This window comes from Egretta garzetta, unplaced genomic scaffold (genome assembly GCF_000687185.1).
Source record: "Egretta garzetta isolate BGI_Z169 unplaced genomic scaffold, ASM68718v1 scaffold777, whole genome shotgun sequence".
Classification (NCBI taxonomy): domain Eukaryota; kingdom Metazoa; phylum Chordata; class Aves; order Pelecaniformes; family Ardeidae; genus Egretta; species Egretta garzetta.
Genome location: NW_009260356.1, coordinates 46518 through 67026, shown reverse-complemented (window position 1 = coordinate 67026; position 20509 = coordinate 46518). Strand labels below are relative to the sequence as shown.

At 36.8% G+C, this 20509-nt stretch overlaps 1 protein-coding gene across 1 annotated transcript in view; it reads right to left on the bottom strand.

Annotated features, from left to right (window-relative positions):
- LOC104129980 (ryanodine receptor 2-like) overlaps window positions 1-20509 on the bottom strand; it is a 98884-nt gene that overhangs the window by 36033 nt on the left and 42342 nt on the right. Inside the window, exons 15-17 of the mRNA XM_035898440.1 lie at window positions 17488-17571; window positions 10867-11026; window positions 987-1134 (exon numbers count right to left, since the gene is read on the bottom strand). Coding sequence (XP_035754333.1) covers window positions 987-1134; window positions 10867-11026; window positions 17488-17571 — 392 coding nt within the window. The remainder of the gene's footprint in view (window positions 1-986; window positions 1135-10866; window positions 11027-17487; window positions 17572-20509) is intronic.

Sequence of the window (20509 nt, the reverse complement as noted above, 5' to 3'; positions counted from 1 at the left end):
GGCAGGACAAGGGGTAATGGTTTTAAACTAAAAGAGGGTAGGTTTAGACTGGATATAAGGAAGAAATTCTTTACAATGAGGGTGGTGAAACACTGGGACAGGTTGCCCAGAGAGGTAGTGGAGGCCCCATCCCTGGAAACATTCAAGACCAGGTTGGACGGGGCTCTGAGCAACCTGATCTAGTTAGCAGTGCCCCTGCTCACTGCAGGGGGATTGGACTAGATGACCTCTAGAGGTCCCTTCCAACCCAAAACATTCTATGATTCTATGATTAACATTTTATATTCTGCAGTTACTGAGGTAAAGGTTGTGTACTGTTTCTTTAAAACTTGTTTATTAAAAGTTTATATAGTTTTCCATGTTTTTTCTGTGTGTTAAAAATGTAGGAATATAAAATTCACATCTATTGCATTTACATACCATCTTTTTCTCAGCAATTTTGCTATTCTATCATGAAATAATAAATATAGTACTAATTAAGAAGTGGGGAACTTCAAGTATTTATGCACATATTGAAAATGTAACCATGCATTTTTTTCCCTGGCATATGGCCATATATATTTAGCAAGATGATAAACATCTTTTCTTGATTTTCTCTATTTTAGGATTGTGTCTTGTAGTACTCACAATCCTGATTTAAATTGCTTAAGCTTTTAATTTTGACTCATCTGAACTCATCAAATCTACAAAATGTATAGTGAAAGGTAGTGCGTGAAATACACAGAAATTTTATCACTGATTTAAAATGTAAGAATGTTTCATTCTTTAATTCTTCATTTGAGGCCACAGGACAAGAAAAGGAAAGAATAAGAAATGTAAGACCGAAAAGGAAATAGAAAAAACAGAAGATGGGGAAAAGCACCTATTAGATTTGAAGACACCATACCTGTTAAGATTATTTTATTGGACCAGCAAATCCTGTACTGGAGTGAAATACTATTTTTTTTTTTTGAGAGAGAGAAGAACAAAATTACAAAATTAATTACCATGATCTTGATCAGGAGCTTCCAGGTTGTAACCATAGCCGAGCAGGGTGCGGACTGCTTCTCGAAGACTGTCTTTGTTTGACTTCTTTGTCCGATCATCCAATAGAGTATAAGGTACAAGGCGAGGATTTCGGCGATTTTTCACATCCTGCACAAGTATGAAAATCAGTTCAATGTCAGAAACTGTGTTTTGTCTTAAAGACAAGATTGTGCTATAGCAGCAGTATAAAAATTTACTATTTATACCAACTGAAATCATGGAGCTGCAAATACAGCAAGGATTCAAAGAAGTTGCAACAGTCTAGAAACTAGTAACAACACTGAATTTACTAAAAAAGCAATTAATACACAAATCAATGAAACTGCGTGGCTTATACCTGCTTTCTTTTTCCATCAAATTTATTTAACAGGTCAACAAGAATAAATGCAAAGAGTTTGACTGAAAACCTGGTACAAAACTAAAGCTCAGAGACATTACTGTACCACAAATACTTAGGGGTTTTTTTTAATTACAGTGCTATAAAAATATATTAAAACCACAAAGAATAAACAAGATATAAACAAAAGAAGAACAAGATAAAACAATACTAATAAAATATTAATGAATATGTACAATACTAATTAATAAATAATAAAATAGATAACAAGCCTGTGCCTTACTATGTTAAATCCTTAAAACATTTATTTTTCCAGAAGAAAGGGTCTTCTAAGAATATGATTAATGTGCTTAATGTGCAGAATTTTTGTAATAAGTAGTTCAATGTAACCTCTTCTCCAGCTGTATTGGTAAGGTTTAATCTTTGTATTTCAGGCTTATTAACACAATATTGGTTAGGTTTTCCTCTCGTGCAAAATTATCTTATTTGAAAGCATTGTTTAACCAGATTATTTATATGACTAAGACAATTTTTAATGACTGATAGCACTGTTTTCTTGACCACATTTCCTTCTCACATCCTGTCAGCATTTGTTGGCAGTGAGAGAAACCGTACAAAGAACTCTCCGTGTTCTTCCTAATATCTTATTTAAAGAAATAAATAAAGACTGGAAATATAAAAAATTACTTGGTGTTTGTTCTCTTGGGTACAAATACTGAAGATATTGATAGGCTTTTATGATTGGTCAGACTTATTAAGAAGTGCAAAAATAGTGATTAGTATTTTAGAAAACAGTGCCTCCAGTGAAAGTAGCTTACCTCTTTTATAGCATTACAGTTCTACTTCTAAGAATGTATGTGGTTTTCATTCTACCGTTGCAGGCAGAAAAGAAATGGCACATCCATTCTGACTTCTTGCAGGTGTATTTTGTCACCCTTTAAATGCTTAGACACAAGGCTATCTGCCTTTTGCCTTATCATGGTGAGTAAATATTCAAGTGCAGTTATTAACCAGTGCTTGATGAAATCTGGTCCTGCCAGTGATCATTCTAGGAGAAGAAATATTACCAGACAAGCATTGCCTATGTGCTAAAAGGGCTAACAGAAAGATAAAGATAATGCATTGGCTGGGGACACAGATTACTACACCATATCAGCTATGGTTATATTCAGTGGGAAGGATAGTGACAGGGCCAACGCAAAGACCATGTGAGGGGACTACCTTCCTTATTTTTTCCAAACGCTTAAGTTGACATCTCCTTTTTTTGAGTATTTAATTTTGTAGATGTGGAATAGGACTGGTTCCAGAACAGAATGGACCAAACAAATGTTGAATTAAATGTTATAAGGAATTATTATTTGATATAAGAATATTCACATTAACATCAGAGATGAAACATCATGGGTTTAATTATTTGTCTTGGAAAAGACATAGGAAGAGAAATATCTTCCTCTGAAACACTGTATGTCCAAAAGATTTCATGAAGTACTGTCTTTAAAATCAGAAGTTTGGAATAACAATTATGTAACTTCTTATCCACAGTATACAGTTAGACTAATGCACTGGTAATTGCCATAGCAACCATTAACACACATTAACATACTGACAATTAGCTGATAACAATGTATGATAATGAAATATTGCATAAGTGTTTTTAAAAATGTCTAAAGCACAAAATCAGAGTGAGTAAAAAAAAAAGCATAACGAAACATAAGTATTAAACAAACTCCATTTTACAGATCTTTTTCCTTGGGTCTAATTTTATTTAATATTGTGACCTCTTTCACCCATTCAAGACTTTGGCTACTTCTTTAAATATGAATATGAGATGGGATTTTTCTCTTAATGATTTCTCTTTTTATTCTTTCCTGTGATATGTCTATCTAAATTTTGAATGTTTTACTGCTGAATTAAGAACTGTTATTGTTACACTCATCATAAGTTTTTGTACTAATGATCTTCTGCACCTCTGTGGTTTAAGTGTAACTAATCAAGAGAATGATCCTATACAGTGATTGAGTTTTGCACAATCACAATCAAGTCAACAAGAAAACTGATTAGCTAAGAGTGGTAATTTTTACTGAGTACATTTGCAATTCGTACATAGATTTAATTCTTCCTATTCACTACAGAAAACTTACTGGTTTATATTATTATATTAAAAGAAGGAAAATTCAGCCTAAGTTTTTCATTTTTTTGCCAGAATTTTCCAGGTTTGACAGTCTAATGCTTCATCAGAAGACTTTGTTTTGTATAGAGTTTGTCTGGCAACTACTTGTTCACAGGGTCATCTGAAAGAAAAAGAGAAGCAGATCTCCTCCAGAAGACAAAAAACCCCAAACTTAAGCTTTTTGACAAAATTCTGTTTCAAACAGTTTGAGCTAGGTAGCACACATGAATTTTATGCAATTCTTTGGTTTTGAATTCAAAACCTATCATATCACAGGAAAAAAAAAGCCTATATATTTTATTACACAGCTTTGTCTTCCTTTAATGTAACAAAAACATTGCATTAGTCATTTAGAATTTAATTTGGAGTTGCTTAAGTAAAAGAAAGCATTGTAACCATAAAAAGTTGGAATGCTTGGCAGAATGTGCCCTGACTATTAAAAGGAAGGAACTTATAATAAATAATTTTAAACCTGAGTGATGTAACACTGACCATAAAAAGTCAGTATTACTTAATGCAGTGTATACTACAGATTTTACTGTACACAGCAAATGATAGACAAATAATTATTTGAATCAGCACACATAGCTATTTGTAGAGTATAAATAGATTTGAAATAGGTGCAGTTGTTCAACAATGGCACTAACTGAATAGAAGAAATAGAAAAGAAGTACAGAAAAAGTACCTAAACACACACACCAACAAACATCAACAAGCCTTTTAAAACTTCCATTACAGGTAACAAACACTGCTGCAAAATAATTCACAGAGGAAACACGCTGGGAGCTGAGAGGTGCACAACTGCACTCATTCATTCATTCAGTGGGTATGTGATGTGTAGATTACTGGACTAGTGCATCAGATCTAACAACTTGCCTAGGTAGATGTCATTTAAGAGTAAGAATGAAACAAGAGGAGTGTCCATACTGTCTATAGAAGCATAGAAAACCACAGTCAAATCCTATAAGCAACTCCAAAAGAACTACCTATTAAGAGATACAGTGTGTGTGTAATAAGGTTGTACTCTTCAGAAGTAATTCAGTAACAAAAAAATAAAGCCTCCTATAAACCTCTAAAAGACATCTGAAATTATAAAGAATAATATAGTTTTCAGAGCTGTAAATGTGGTACCGCAAACCTGTGCACTCCTGGGCCTTCCCAAAGCTCTGAGAAGTTCAGAGGCAGCACAGATCACTAGACTAAAAGGAACAAAAAGACACTAGAAACATACATAAATAGGTGCCTATCAAAAAGACAGACAGGAAAAGACTGAAAAATGAAAACACAGAGTAGGAAGAGTGCAGGAAAAATGTGAAAATAATTTAATGGAATCATAAGTTTTGTGATTTTGTGTTAGAGCTAGACACATAGTCTTAGAGTTAGCTACATATTCTGTGTGGTACTGAAATGATTTTGTTCTCATAACCAAGGCTGTTAAATGACAAGCACAAAACAAATGTATTTAAGCACATCTTCGGTGAGACAGATGTGCTGTTGTTTTCCTAGCTTAATTTGCACCACTAGAAAACACACATTCCACAGCTGTGAATTGATTCTGCTTGCTGCCATATCTGTGGATCTTGCACTTTCACAAAGAGTTCTGAGCAATTGCCACAAGAAAAGCTACAAGTGAGCTTGCCAGAAATGCTGTCAGAAACCCAGCTCAGTGAGCCCCTGTGTGAGTGTGCAGCATATACACTGTGAACAAGATCATTTACCTAAACCATACACTTCATATCTTGTTATCCAAGGTCTAGCTTTTCTGCATTTATTATGGCAGCTCATGTTTAACCATAAACCATCAAAAAAAATTATTTTTTAGGGGAAAAAGGAAAAATGTCATTCTAAATTGGTATTTACTAAGTAAGTCATTTCAAGATTCCAAGGTCGTCAGAACCGGAAAGCACAATAAGTCCTCATGAAGCCATATTCTTGGCTATGTTAACAAATACTCTAAATACATCCACCCAAAGCAGAAGTTGTGTTCCTAACCTGGCATACTAGCAGGTGAGTTCTGTCCTTAGAAGTACGTGTACAGCTTCTACCATCTTCACAGAGGACCATACCCCTATGGAATGCCCGGCAGAATGTGTCCGGACTATAAATGGAAGGAACTAATATATCAGTACAAATGATAGAAAATGTTTATGTGGACAAGATACCTTTTTATATATATTTAATGGCAAAATAATTAACAAGGTGCTTTTCCCCGCACATCCATCCAGTCTGAATTTCCAGAACAGTGTCCCTCTTGCATTGCAGCACTAGGCAGTCTGAGAAGACCAACTCCTGATCAAATAGTGATTTCATATGCTTTCTACAAAAATCTTAAAAAAGTAAGATCCTGACTTAAAAAGACTGAGCTGTCTTGCATTTTGGGCCAAAGAGAAATCAGACTTGCAAATTGCTTCACAGTCCTGACTAATTATCCTAGAACAGGACGTGCAAAGCATCTTCACACAGTGGGAAAAACTTTTTATAACCAATTGTTAAAGCTGTGGAGTTTAAAAATATTTTTTCTCAATATAAACGAGGATTCTGATTGTCAGGTTTTTCAGCCTGTTATGAAAAATTCCTTAAAAATACCCCAAAACCTCAGGTAATTATTGTAGGACATAATGGCAAAATCTGTACTTGTAAAAAAAAAAAAAAAAAAGCGCTCTCTCATAGTACAAATGTGATTACACAAAATTGACTTACACCAAGGCTATATTGCTCCTTTGCCTGGATCTATCTCCCTTATCTGTCTTTGATCATTTACCATTTCTCCAGTTCAGAAACAAACCTGCAGGCAAACATGTTCTCCCTTAAAGGGACACTGTCAAGTATTTTCATTCTGATTTTGTGCTTGCTTTTCCACTTACCCTTGTTATTTAATACTTTAAGCAAAAAAAAAAAAAAAAGCATATTTCCTACCTGTTTTGTTCCTTCTGCTCCTTTCATGGAGCAAAAAGCTACTGTGAGTCTGTCCTACTTAAAAATTACGTACTTGTTTGTGATCAGTGTCATCACAGCTGTCAGCACAGTTCTGGGAACAGGATTTATTAGTTAACTTGTGCTCCTTCTGCTGGCTGACTGGTTGGCTCTACAGCAGCAGAACAAAAATACTGTGTATAGTCATGCACGAAGAGCAGCTATCTCTTGTTAAGAAAAATTCTGACAAGCAGTGGTGGATTTAGAAGAAGAAAAAATCTGGAACTTGGAATGCGTTTTCCCCACCAGACTACAACAGAAAAGAAATGGTTTATAGATGAACTACTTGACAATATCCCTTTAATTTCTCATATTATATAATCCCAAAGTGATGAAGTACTCATGATGGCACAGACCTACTAGATCATCTAATCCATCCTATAGCCACAGCACGATTGCTGTTCATAACATATACTTCACAGTGATTAGTTCACCTACTTTCAAACATCTGCAAACTTCTTTCTCTTAGGAAACTATTTCATAGCTCTGCAAGATCTGTTTATAGTATTACACAGCATAACGTCATGCCACTTTATTACAGTACTGTAACATGTCACAGTAATATGATGGGATGACAAAACATAGCCCATGAAACAAACCCATTGTTGGAGTCAAGCAGAAGCACACAGCAGCATGGACAACAGCTAGCAGCTTGCCATGTGGTGTGTATGTCAGCTAAATGAGAAGCGTCTTTGCACTGCACCCAGAAAGGAGCACCTTGCTGTTCTGCTCTCTGCTTTTGAATTTTAATGAAAGGTACTTGTTATTTCCACATTGTAAGCACTCTTGGAACTCAGTTGTCTGTCTTATCTCCAGAAGAAAATAAACTTAATTATTTGAAAATACAAAAAATATTTAAATTAAGAGGAAATCGACATCAGCACTCCAAGCATTGTAGCTTCAACAGGATATGGTCTTGGTGGGAAAGTTTTCAAGGATGCCATATACCTGATAACCATACATAAGAGTACTGTAATTTTTCTGCCAAGAATAAGATAGTAAAGTATACTGCTGACCTTGTTGATCTGTTTCCTGAAGGTTATGAATATTCCTGAGCTCTTGATGATCTTTAACAACCATCCTCTGTTGAAAGCCTAACTATGACACTGTTCACTACACCATTGCGTTACATTCTCAACAACAGTGCCCCACTCAGCACACAAAAGTCTTGAGTCAGTGTGAATGAATCAGACCCAACCAAGTATTTTGACATTTAAAGCAGAAGCACCCAAGACTGCAAACCCCCAGTTAAGTGACTTTCCAATTCCAAATGCGATCAGCTTCATAGGCATAGGCACTTAAGCTTTTTACTTCTAAATTCTCCAGGCTCTTCTTTGCATGCCCATAATTGTCTCTGTCTTGGTAAGGAAGAACAGTTCAATCCTGATCATATATCTAAGTCCAATCAAGATTTAGAGCAGAAGCATTTATCTAAGTCTCTTTCAGAGCACAACCTGGTAGTCAAAATCAGAGCCTGATTCACACTGACTGCTTAAAACATTTCTGAAAACCTAACTAGGGGGTACCATTTTATTTTAAAACTCAGCAGGTCTAGAGTGATAGCAATAACCTCTTTATGTAACAACTTGTCCTTGGCCATCAAAATGGATTTAGATACCCAATTCCTATTTGTCCAGTTAGATATCTTTGAGGACATAGGTGTCAATTTTTAAAACAGTCATGGGAAATGGCTAATGCACAGTTTGGTAATTACAAGACTTAGGGGTTCAAAACTTATCTTCCACTAGTTGTCTCACTCCAGACTATAAATCGTAATAAGTAAGCGCAGATTTAATTTGCATGTTGAGCTTTATCAGCCAGCAAGCAGGGCATTTATTACAAAGGGAGGCATTTAGGGGAGACAGAGTTCCAAGGCTGGTCCCTCAGGACAGCAGATAAAAAGCCTCAAAAATGTCTCTTCACAGGGCCACAATGTTTTAGACTCAACAGTAAGGTCAGTCTCTCTCCCCAGGCACAGCGCTGAGAACATAAGGCAGCCTTCATGATTCTTCTGACATTAAGTTGAGTGTTTAATTTTAGGTTACAACCCGTGCTAGATTTGTCTAATCAATGTTTTTTATTTTACTTTTTAACAAAGTGGTGGCCTGGGGCAACTCCACTGCCCATTGGGAACCATAATAAAAATAATGATTTATTACTATCACATCACACCTCTTCAAAAGCAGAACCTTCTATATCAACAGGCACATCAAAACATACATGAAGACAATGCATAAGCACATTGTATAGCTGTTAGGGAGAAACTTTTTTTATTGCCACCCATTCCCACTACATCTTTTGCTTATTCCCAAACCCAGTAACACTGAAACAGTCTTTGTCAGCATCAGTTAACTGCCTTTCTTACTTAATACCTCACTAATTCAGAAAATACATTCACTCCAATAAATATGGCAAAATTATTTGTGGTTTTTTTTTTCCAAAGATATACAGATACACAAGGCAGGTTGCATTGTCTTCAAGATCTAAGAAACTTCAGTTACTACATATGAGTTGTGGGTTTAAATTTTCCCAATGCTTAGATAGAAACATAATTAGCTGAGATGCCGTTGATTCCAGAGACTTCTTAACTTCATCTTAACCAATAAATTCTGTTGCAAAACTAAATTTAATTTGGGGATATGTTAGGGTTCTGTCAAAGCTGCAACTATTTTCCAACTTATATTCATTTCAAATCTCCTGATTGGAAAGTCCCTGTATTGAAACTATTTAGCTTCTGGGAGAATAAAAAATATGGGAGGCATGGTGTAAATTATTGAGTGCATTCTTTAATATATAAGAAATATTTATTCTGAGCATCTAAAAACATACAGACTCTCATTCTAGAAATGAATTTGTGCACTGCCTCCATAAACACAGGATTGAAATAGTGAGTTCAGAATTAATTAATCTGCTCCCCCTACCTGACAACAGAGAATCATCACTTCCAATACCCAAATGTTAACACTACTTCAAAGGGCCACCTTCCCTTACTCAAAGATGCAGTATTAGGGGAAAATTTAAACCTGTTGTAAGCAGGGGAGTTGCACCAACACCAAATTATCTTCAGCATCTATTTAGTAGGGGATATTACATACATTCCAGTCTTCAAACATAGGAATTGGCTCATTGTCTGTCTAGACCCAAATACAGAACATCGATTTCCTAAATAGTTTACAGTTTACAAAGTGCCAAAATGAGAGCTTTGTAGTAAGATGCTATGTGGCACATATTTTGTCACTTAAATGTACTTTGTCAGTATGTGATGAGGTGAATTTAAGTGCCTAACTTAATACATATATAACCAGATATATCCAGATTTTTTTTTTTTTTAATACAAAAGCTTTGCAAATAGAATGAGTTTTGGTCTTGTAGAAAAACAAAATTTGAAATGTGCTGAACTGAAATGTATAACTTGAATTTTAGTCAAAAACAAAAACACTGTTTCAAGGCAGGAAAGATTTTTTGTGTACCTACAAAACAGCTGTTACTCATTTTTGCAAAAATAATGATCTTTTATGCACAGTGCAAAACCATGAAAACTTTTTTTTTCCCACAAGGGGTGAATGTTCCTAAAATTTCACTGTGATATGCTACCACACATTTATTAACAGTGAAGACACCTTTCTCTATAAAAAAAAAAAAATCACACATAATCACAAAAATAATAGAAAATTAATCCTAAAAGAAAATTCATATAGTAGCTGTCTTGAAAAATAATAAATAAGGCTCATTGTATACCAAATTAATTTTTTTTTCAAAGAAAAAAGAGACCCTGAGTTTTGCTTTTAACAATCCACCATGCTTAATTTTTACTCCCTTCCTTTATAACACACTGTGATACCTACCAGGAAGCATTCCTATTCACTGGAACAAACCCACTAAAGTAGGACTGGAACTTGGAGACTGACTTAACTATTCTCAATTAAACATGGCCTCTGCCAGAAATACAACAGTTTAGCAAAGTGATTACTAGAAGTCTACATTCTGATTTTCCTGGATAAACAAAATTATTCAATTCCTAGGACTGCAAACATTTAAATGATTCCCCTACTGAAAGTCAATGTTTACATTTCCTAAAATACTAGAGCATATAAGCTTCCTGAATGCAATTTTCTCACCCTGAGATCTAGATAGCATACAAGAACATACCATCATTTTTTTAATATTGCTTGTAAAAGAAGTCTCATATTTCTAGAATATTTAGCAGCATTCCTTTGATTATGTATTTTTGCTTTCTTTGACTGACAGACTCACATTCATTAGCTGCTTCTTCCTGCTTTTGTATCCCCATTATTCTGATTTATCTGTGAAATACCTCATTAGGTAAGTGCTTTTTCAAGTGACTAAAGTTAGCACTTACCTGCTGGATACCGTATGTCCAGCCTTGCCTTATACGGTCCCTTGCCCACACATTGTGAGCATTCTCTGCTAGTTTGTCCACCATAGCTTCTTGAGAGGGGGTCAGTTTGATAAAACTCAGATCCATGGGAGCTGGCTTATATCCACTCAATAACTGGTAGCTGTCAAAAAACACAGAATCTACAGTTACTTTTCAGTAAGAAAAAAATAATAGAAACTGCAAAGGAAAGAAGTGACATGTATGCAATACATCTATATAAATAATCTATCTTTGAACATCAATAATAATAATAATGCACTGACATTTGATTTTGTTTCAAGCATCTTGGTGGGATGAAGTAGCTGGTAATGAAAGCTACACAAATGGTCTGAACAAAAAATGTTTAAGTATTTTAGTACTTTCACATATTTAAAGTAGGCATATGGGGCCACCAAGAGGAAATCCGAACGGTGTGCTTGCACCACAGCCCAGCAAGCCACAGGCACCCAGGAGAGAGTAGTTGGTTGAGGGGAGGTGAAGGCCAATGGCATCCTGGGGTGCATTAAGAGTAGAGTGGCCAGCAGGTCGAGGGAAGTTATCCTTCCCTTCTACTCTGCCCTGTTGAGACTGCACTGTGTCCAGTTCTGGGCTCGCTGGTTCAAGAAAGATGAGGAACTCCTAGAGAGAGTCCAGAGGAGGGCAACAAAGGTGATTAGGGGACTGGAGCATCTCTCCTATGAGGAAAGTCTCAGAGAGTTGGGCTTGTTCAGCCTGAAGAAGAGAAGACTGAGAGGGGACCTCATCAACGCATACAAATATCTCAAGGGTGGATATCAAAAGGATGAAGCCAGACTCTTCTCAGTGGTGCCCAGTGACAGGACAAGGGGCAATGGGCACAAAGCATAAGAGGTTTCAGTTGAATATGAGGAAGAACTTCTTTACTTTGAGGGTGACAGAGCACTGGAACAGGCTGCCGAGGGGGGTTGTGGAATCTCCTTCTTTGGAGATACTCAAAATCTGCCTGGACAATGTCCTGTGCAACCTGCTCTAGGTGAACCTGCTTTACCAGGGGGGTTGGAATGGATGATCTCCTGAGGGCCCTTCCAACCCTTGCTGTTCTGTGATTCTGTGTCATTCTGTTACTCCCCTCCAGCCAGGGCTGGGCTGCTCAGGAGAAATGTTGGGATCGGGGGAGGTGGTGGCTACCTACAGCACAAGGGCTACAAAAAGAGGCTGCACGAGCAGGGCTGACCAAGTCTGTCAAACAGGAGGATAGGGCAACATCCCACAGCAGCCAACTGCTACTTGATTGGGGGTGGCAAGAAAGCTACTACTTGGTGGTGGCAGGCCACGTGTAATGTTATAGTGCTGGTCAGCAGCCACAAGTTGCTGTTTGGGAGGTTTGGGTTGGACATTAGGATAATGTATCAGAAACAGTGTGGCCAGCAGCACTGTGAGGCTGCACCTCAAATACTATGCTCACTTTTGGGCCCCTCTCTACAAGAAATACATTGAGGTGCTGGAGCATGTCCAGAAAAGGGCAACAAAGCTGGTGAGGGGTCTGGAGCACAAGGCTTATGAGTAGCAGCTGAGGTAACTGGGGTTGTTTAGCCTGGAGAAAAGGAGGCTAAGGGGAGACCTTATTGCCCTCTACAACTACCTGACAGGAGGGTGTAGAGAGGTGGGGGTTGGTCTCTTCTCTGAAGTAACAAGTGATAGGACAATGGCCCAAGTTACACCAGGGGAAGTTTAGATTGGATATTAGGAAAAATTTCTTCACTGAAAAGGTTGTCAAGCATTGGAACAGGCTGCCCAGGGAAAAGGTTGAGTCCCCATCCCTGGAGGTATTTAAAAGATGGGTAGATGTGGTGCTTAGGGACATGGTTTAGTGGTGGAATGGCAGTGTTAGGTAAACAGTTGGACTCAATGATCTTAAAGGTCTTTTCCAACCTAGATGATTCTATGATATAGGGATGTGAGAGACAGCAGGTCAAATATGAAGTCTGTCTAAAAGTTTGTCTGTATAATACCTCATACCTTAATTATCCTTCAATTCACAGGAGCAAATTTTTAAAATTTAAGCATGACTTCAGAACAGAGAGACAGCTTCCTCACTATTTTTAACACTCATAAGAACAAGGTGTTGTTTACTTTTATGAAGTTGTTGCCATTGAATTAATTATAGTCATCTGCCACTTTACTTATGACCAAACCTTCTTCAGTAAAGGACATTGTGCATATGGTAATGGATGCAACACATCAGGACTTAGTAAATTTACAATGCAAACCTACAACACCATGCGGCATCACCATGGTGGTGGACATTGCATCCCTTACCTCAGCTGATGAGGGAACATGTAGGGGAAGGGGCTCAGGAAAAGCAAAGGAGAGGGCAGACGGACAGGGGCTGTACTGGGTGTCTGTGCCCAGGTGCTGGGGGGGAAGGCTGCACGCCAGTCTCTGTGAGGAGAGGCTGGGGGTGCCCCATGCTGGGCACAGACAGCTCCAAAATGGACCTTCTACAGGACAGAGCCGAGCCCCTCAGCCATGCTGGTGATACCTTTGGGAAAACATTTTTAAGGGCAAAAACTGCACAGGCAGAGAGAAGTGAGAAAAAAAGTGTGAAAAACAGCCTTGCAGAAGCCAAGGCCAGAGGAGCAGGAGAGGGCAGATGTGCTCCAGGTGCCAGAGCTGATGCTTCCCTGAAGCCCCAGGAGAGACCAGGCCAGAGCTGGTGAATGTGCCCTGAATATCCTTGAGTATTTCTCCTTGAGTATACTGACAAAACAAAGAGTTATTTTGGTCATAACAAAAGGGGTCTGTGGAAAATAAACTACAACATTCTCTTACTGAAATTATATGTGCTAGAGCATTTAAAGAACAGCTAGTTTAAATAGTTGTCTAATTATTTTCTAAATTACTTCGGCATTTTCTTGTCTTTTCTTTATTTGGACTGTCAGAAAGAAATCCAGAAAAAGAAACAGTATTTATCCCCATTTATATTCTAAAATATTCAAATACTTTACAAATCTCAATTAATTCTCTTCTGTGACAACTATTCTAAAACTCATTTAAACAAATTATTGGTTGAAAACAATAATTGAAAACAAGCAAGTATTTAAGGGGGATTATCATCTATAAACATGAGGTTGGACCGTCCTTCAAAATTACCACATTAAAAGAAAAAGTTTAATTCTGAAAACAACAATTCAAGAACGTCAATCCAAAATCAACCATTCATATAGTTACCAACTGGCAAATTTCTATTACGAATGAAGCAAGCAGTTGGCAGTTGTGCTGCTAACTCCCACGTGCTAGCTCACTGCCCTCACAGTTACATCTCCTCAGGTAGCTGCACAGTTGCTTCAGTGAGACGAGTAAAACCAGTCAGTAACGGAAATAGTGAGTCATACAGAATTAACACATTTGTCAGGCTGGTAATTACTGTATTCTTTCCTGTCACACTCCCCTGCACAAGTGTTAGGTTGTGCATATAAAAGCTACAATAGCCACAGCTATTTCGATATAACAGCAGGGTCAAAGAACCAGGGGTCTCAAAGGATGCTCATGAATTTGTCACAGAGGATGCTTATACCTTATTTTATGATGCAAATGAATACTCATCAAGGATAAGTATCAATGGATACTAAGGAAAACAACAAATGCATATTGTGTGTACAAATTCATGTTGGAGAATCGTCTTTAGCTGCAGACTGGTGTTAGTAGTTGAAATAGGTAGCTAAAATCCCAGCTCCTGCCCCGTATCAGTATCTTACTGGTCTTACCTTGCTCAGTGTCTCTGCTGGCCTTATATTAACAACTTTTTTTTTTTAAGAAGTAGGTAAAGTAATGTGGAATAATTTTCAAGCTGAAAATTTAACTGCTTCAACAGTACCTTATCACTACCATATTGACCTGCCACTTATTTATAACAAGCATTGTGGAATTTTTATTTGTTCCACCACCTAAAGTTACAGAAAAAGTGGTAGATATATTTTCAAGTGATCTTAGACCATACTCTGCTCTCTTCATTAAGTATTTTCAGCAGTCCATGTGAGTTGTTTTACAAGAGAAAATTAAACAGAGAAAAAAAATTTTAAAAATTTTTTTCATTCTGACAATTTTTTCCTTTCCCATTTCATTTAGACTTTTTTTTTAACCAATAGAAACACTAATTATTTAGAATTTATTAAAATAAAGACTTAGAATATTTCAGGGAGGTATTTTAAAATAAAAGGTTATTGAGCGATGCCTTATTCAAAAACCTAAACTAAAATTATACCAGGAAAAAATGTCCTAATAGAGAGAGAAATTCCATCAGCAAAAGTTGCATTTACAGTACACTTCGGCTAGTTGTTCAAAATGGTCCTTTTGTGGAGTAATGCTGCATTAGAAAAGGCAAAATTCTGGCACAACTGTCAGTTAAAAATGTGATTTTCCCCAACTTGAAAGCAGGGTGGCTGTGAGACCAAAATTCTGTAGGACTGAAACAAATATAAACTTGTTCTTAGTGTTTTAAAATCTTCATTGTTACAACAGGATGGCAGAAATTATAAGGCAAAGGGTTAAGAAGACAGACAAGAGTATTCAAAGTGAAATGGAAATATTTACTACAAAGTAAAAAGACAAGCTAATTATATTCAAGTGCTGTCTGTTGCTTTTGATTTTCATAATAGCATAAAGGTTTTGTGTCAATAGATATGGGAACTTCATAAATTATCATGGAAAAAATTTACAAAGTGTTGGGATAATGCATTTGTATCATCTACAGGAACAGAAATAACTAGCAAACACAGGCAGTGACATCTCTTCTCCCATCAAAAATTTAGCTTTTCACACACTGTAACTTTTGGGGGTTTTCTTGGTTAAGTCTAGTCTAACTGTGAAAGAGAACCCTTCTTCTTTCCATGACTGTATCCCACAGAAAATGTGTACAGCTGTATGTAGATCATTAAATCTTTGCTCCATTTTTGCTCAAAAACCATCTGATGATATTGAGAATGTAGCCACTATTTTTTTTTCTTTCTTTTACTTATTTTTTCTATCCATTGTATGTGAGGTATAAAAATTCTGACTTGATATGTATGGTAGGACCTCAGGTTTCTGAAGTTATGACTGTTACTGAGATTAAAATGATTCAGCACTATCATTCTTCTTAAATTATGAAGTGTAATTTCTTCAGGCTTGAGATTTAGCTGAAGTTTTTCAAAAGCATCACATCTAATTCACTTAAACAATCTTGAAAGTGCATACACATTTCTCCCCAGTAAATTCAGAACAAAAATACAGCAGGCCCTAGATATCTCTTATTTTTGGTCTTATATGCAGGTTTCTTGGGATACCAAAGCTGAAGAACAGTTTTGGAGAAATTAAACTAAGCCCTTGCTTTTATTCTAATTCATTCTTGTGAAGCAACCTCATCAGGGATTCTGAAACTGTGATACCAATGGTATGTAAATCAGCGCAGTGTGGCATATACTCAAGACTTGAGGGTCCAGGTTCTTATAGCTACCTTGTAGTAAAGTACCACCCAGAAGCCTGCAGGAATCTTGCCAGAATGGGGCATGTGCTTTTGGCTAACAAAAGGAAGAAGGCAGGCATGCTTCAGTTAAACATGGGATTGGGGTTATTATACTGGCCTTAGGGACGCAATGTTTGGAATAAGAAGGTATGGGTCAGTGAAAAGCTACTGTGAATAATGGAGATATGCAATAGCAAAGGAACAGCTCTTTCTGCACAGAGCACATCCCTGCAAAGAGCTCTGAGTTGCTACTGCTGGTAACAAATTAGCAATGAGCACTTACAACTCTTAGTCATAACCAAGGAAATTAAATTACTAATTTAAAATCAGGAATAACAGAACACACAGAAGTTCTCTCATACTGAACTGTAACTTTTGCCTTTCTGGTTTTGTACTCATTACAATCCTCTTTTATCCCACTGAATTTTATACTGACCTAGATAAACTTATAAACCATGGGCTCAAATGTATGTGGGGCCGTAGGGCTGTCATATGCTTATCACCAAGTACAGTTCCATTACTTTCAACTGTGTTTAAGTTCCCAAATTTTTCATTACCAAACTGGTGGACACACTGGTGCTAAGGAAGAAGCCAGGGCACCTTGGCTGGGCCATGAGAGCTGGTTTCAGAGCTGCAGTAGGAGACCACTATACCATACCAGCCTGAGCCCAACCCTACCAATGCTGTTGCCAATCAATCACCCAGGAAAATGTCAGGCAGCTATACCAGTTCTCTGCACTTCAAGTCACTAGATGGACATTCCAGGACTTTCAAAAGGATTACCTTTAAATATTTGCAGCACAGCAAGATTTATTGACAAGTTTACTGTAAAAATTCTTTATCAAGTTTCTGCAGTATACTCCATACATAAAAAACTATGTAACAATGAATGCCAGACATTTCAATGAATCACAGAAAACCTAAACTTTGTCTACACATCAGCCTGCCAACATCTAAAAGAAAAGGTGTGGACGAAGGTGTGTGTAAATTTCTGAACACTCATATGCATACATGCATACCCAAGTACCAATAAAACCAGCAATATAAATATCAAATTGTTAAAATACAGCTTGCTTAACTCACACTGCCTAACAAAAAGATGCATTTGAATTTCAACTTACTTCTTTGGAAGTTTCATTTTTTTCACCTTTTCTTCAGCATGCTCATCAGCAATTCCAACATGGCAGCCTAATGCCAGCAGGGTTCTAGGACACAGAAATCAGAAATAAATTACTGCCAATGTTTCTATATTCAGAGTTGCTGCTGGGTATATAATTGGCACTATACAACAAATGAGACCTATAGGAATGACAACAATATGATATAAAAATATCAACACCAGCCTTTTTGTATATGTAATAAGCTTTCTGATAGTGTTAAGAAAATACCACAAGATGTTCCTAAAAGTTTTAGTAAAAATATGACTGGACTACTTCAAAATGGAACTATCATACAGTCTATTTCATCTATACGAGGCATCAGTTGAGAGATACCCTGCTCTTGAAATATAAATTTCTGCTTTATATACTTATTTATGCTGCTTATATACTCATTCAGATGGCTTTATATCAAAATATTTTAAATGTTATTTACTTCAAAGCTGATGAAAGGAGAAATGTTATCCTTAGAATGCGTCTTCTTCACAAAGAGAAGCTGTTATTCAGAGATTTTAATTGGATCTGGATTTTGTCAGGACATGCTACTGAAGAGAGGACTCACAGCAGAATGCATGATAAGCATTAGGCCAAAACTTACATCTTAATCCTCAGTATGGATATTGCACATTAATCCACTTCAGAGAAAAGCATTCAAGCTAGACAGAGCGTGTCATGTACCACAGGGCTTCTACCACAGAGCCACTGACCCCGGCAGCCCATTCTGGCCTGACTCTGCAAGATGCAGCTCATTTCAGAAAACAAACACTCTCTACATAACCGTACAACAGGGTCAACAGTATCAATTGGGTTTCTGATTACTTCAGACCGATTTCTGTCCTTACAGTCACACTCTCCAGCAGTATAAATCTTAAATCTCATTCATCGTCAGGATTTGATCTGTAACTCATCCGTTATTTGTTCCCACACTTACATTGGGGTTACATTACTGGGTTATCAAGTTTTAGTTTAGACTAGGTGCATTACTAAAATATTGACATTGAATTGGAAAGAAATCCTGGACAAAAGTCAGAGACCACTTTGGAGTCAGATCAGAAGTTTCTCAAAATCTGAGTGTGACATCCATATGTTTGATTGAAACTGATTATGCAGAAGAAATCACAACTGTAAACATTGGACTTCATTCCCAATTTTCCCAACGTGGAAGAAGGCTGGAAAAAAAGGTTTTTATTTGTTCTTGTCCCTAGTCAAAACAATATTTTCTAGTCTTGTTTTAACTATATCTATTACTCTTGAACTCACTGGGGAAAAACAGAGCATAAATATTGCCCTAGCAGTATTTCTCTTGGCAGATGAGTCGTATGTTTCAAGGAGATTCTTACAGGATATTTTTAGTGCCAGCTACCTGAAGTAAATCCTACTGCTCTGGTCTGTGAACCCCGATTTAAAATTAGACAGTAAAATCAGATATGAAGAAATCAACATGCAGTGGCCACCTCCTGCAAAACACACTATCTGCTAAGAATACTCCATGCAGCTAAATTTCAATTGGCATAAATCATACCTGATTCCTATGCAGCTATCACCAGCATAAGTAAGAGAACATATCTAACACTGGAAAGCAGTACAGAGCAGCTAACCCCTGCTAACCGTAATTTGCTTGTAACATAAGATAGGAATTCAGACCCTATATTGTCTCCACCCAGACACAGCAAATTCAAATCAGAGAGTCACAGCAGGATAAAAAGGCAATTGGGGACCAAGAGTTAGATTTTAATTACACTTCCGTATACTTTTCAGGAAGACTCATCCATACTGGTAGAGCCTGAAAGACTCCTAAAGCACTTTAAAGCTGAGCAAGACAACTAGAAATGGCTGAATGCAGCCCTCGACATAATATCAATACATGCAATTATCACACACAACTGTGTAAATAGGTAGAAACAGGAAAGTCAGTCACAAAACAGTAATTGTTAAAAAAAAAAAACAAACCCAACCCCAAAAAACCCCACGAGATCAAACTACAAAATATATATAAGAATGTGCAGAAGCAGTATGAGCGAGCATATTTTAATCCCATGACATTTTCAGAGGTAACTCATTCCTGAATCTTGACATGTCATATAGTATATAATTTTTACAGTTCATAAAAGTATTCAATCATACTGAAAAATATATAGAGATCTCAATATCTTGAAAATAAATGTTGTGTCAGATAACATGACTCAGAGCTTCCTTGCTTTCTGCCTCTCTCATTTAGTAGAGCTGGCATCAAAACTGGCAACAAACCAACAAAAAAACCCCCAACAATTACAGTGGGAGTTATTCTTAAAGGCTTGCAACTACTTCAAGTATGCAGTACGCAGTTTGATACAAATTGTAAAGAATATAGCATATAGCTGACTAGAGGAAGTTTTAAAAGAACTTTTTCTTTCCCTCTTCCTCATTCCCCCCCACTGAGGTTGACTGCTAGTAGACTAGAAATATCTAGTAACTGGTCAAAGTAGCTTACACTTCAGGTCATCACAGTATGGATCATCTAGAATGCATTAGTGCACTAATTTTTGCACCTTTGCAAGTCTGCAGAAATGAACTGAGAAACTCATTCTAATCTCTGAGCAACAGATGTCTACATGATAAATACAACATGATATTGCAAAATTAGAACTGTATACTTCAGAAAACAATGACTAAAACAAGAATGAAATTAAGACTGAGCTCAGTAAGCATACAAATTTTGAAATCCATAGAAGACTGAATGCTTTATGTATTGGATACTATCTGTTTAATGAGAAGGCGCTCTCTAAAGTAATAGAATTTCTAAAATAAAAGTAATCCATAAGTTATATGGTTTATATGGTTATATTGTTTTGTCAGCATTAGATTCAGAAAAGCATTGGGTCCTGAACCAGTAATCACATAAGGACTACTAAAATTTGTTTAATATTTAGTGAAACATTAGGAGTGTGCATTTAATTCTGAGAGTCTCATTTTTATGATGACTGAGTCATATTATATAGATTATTCT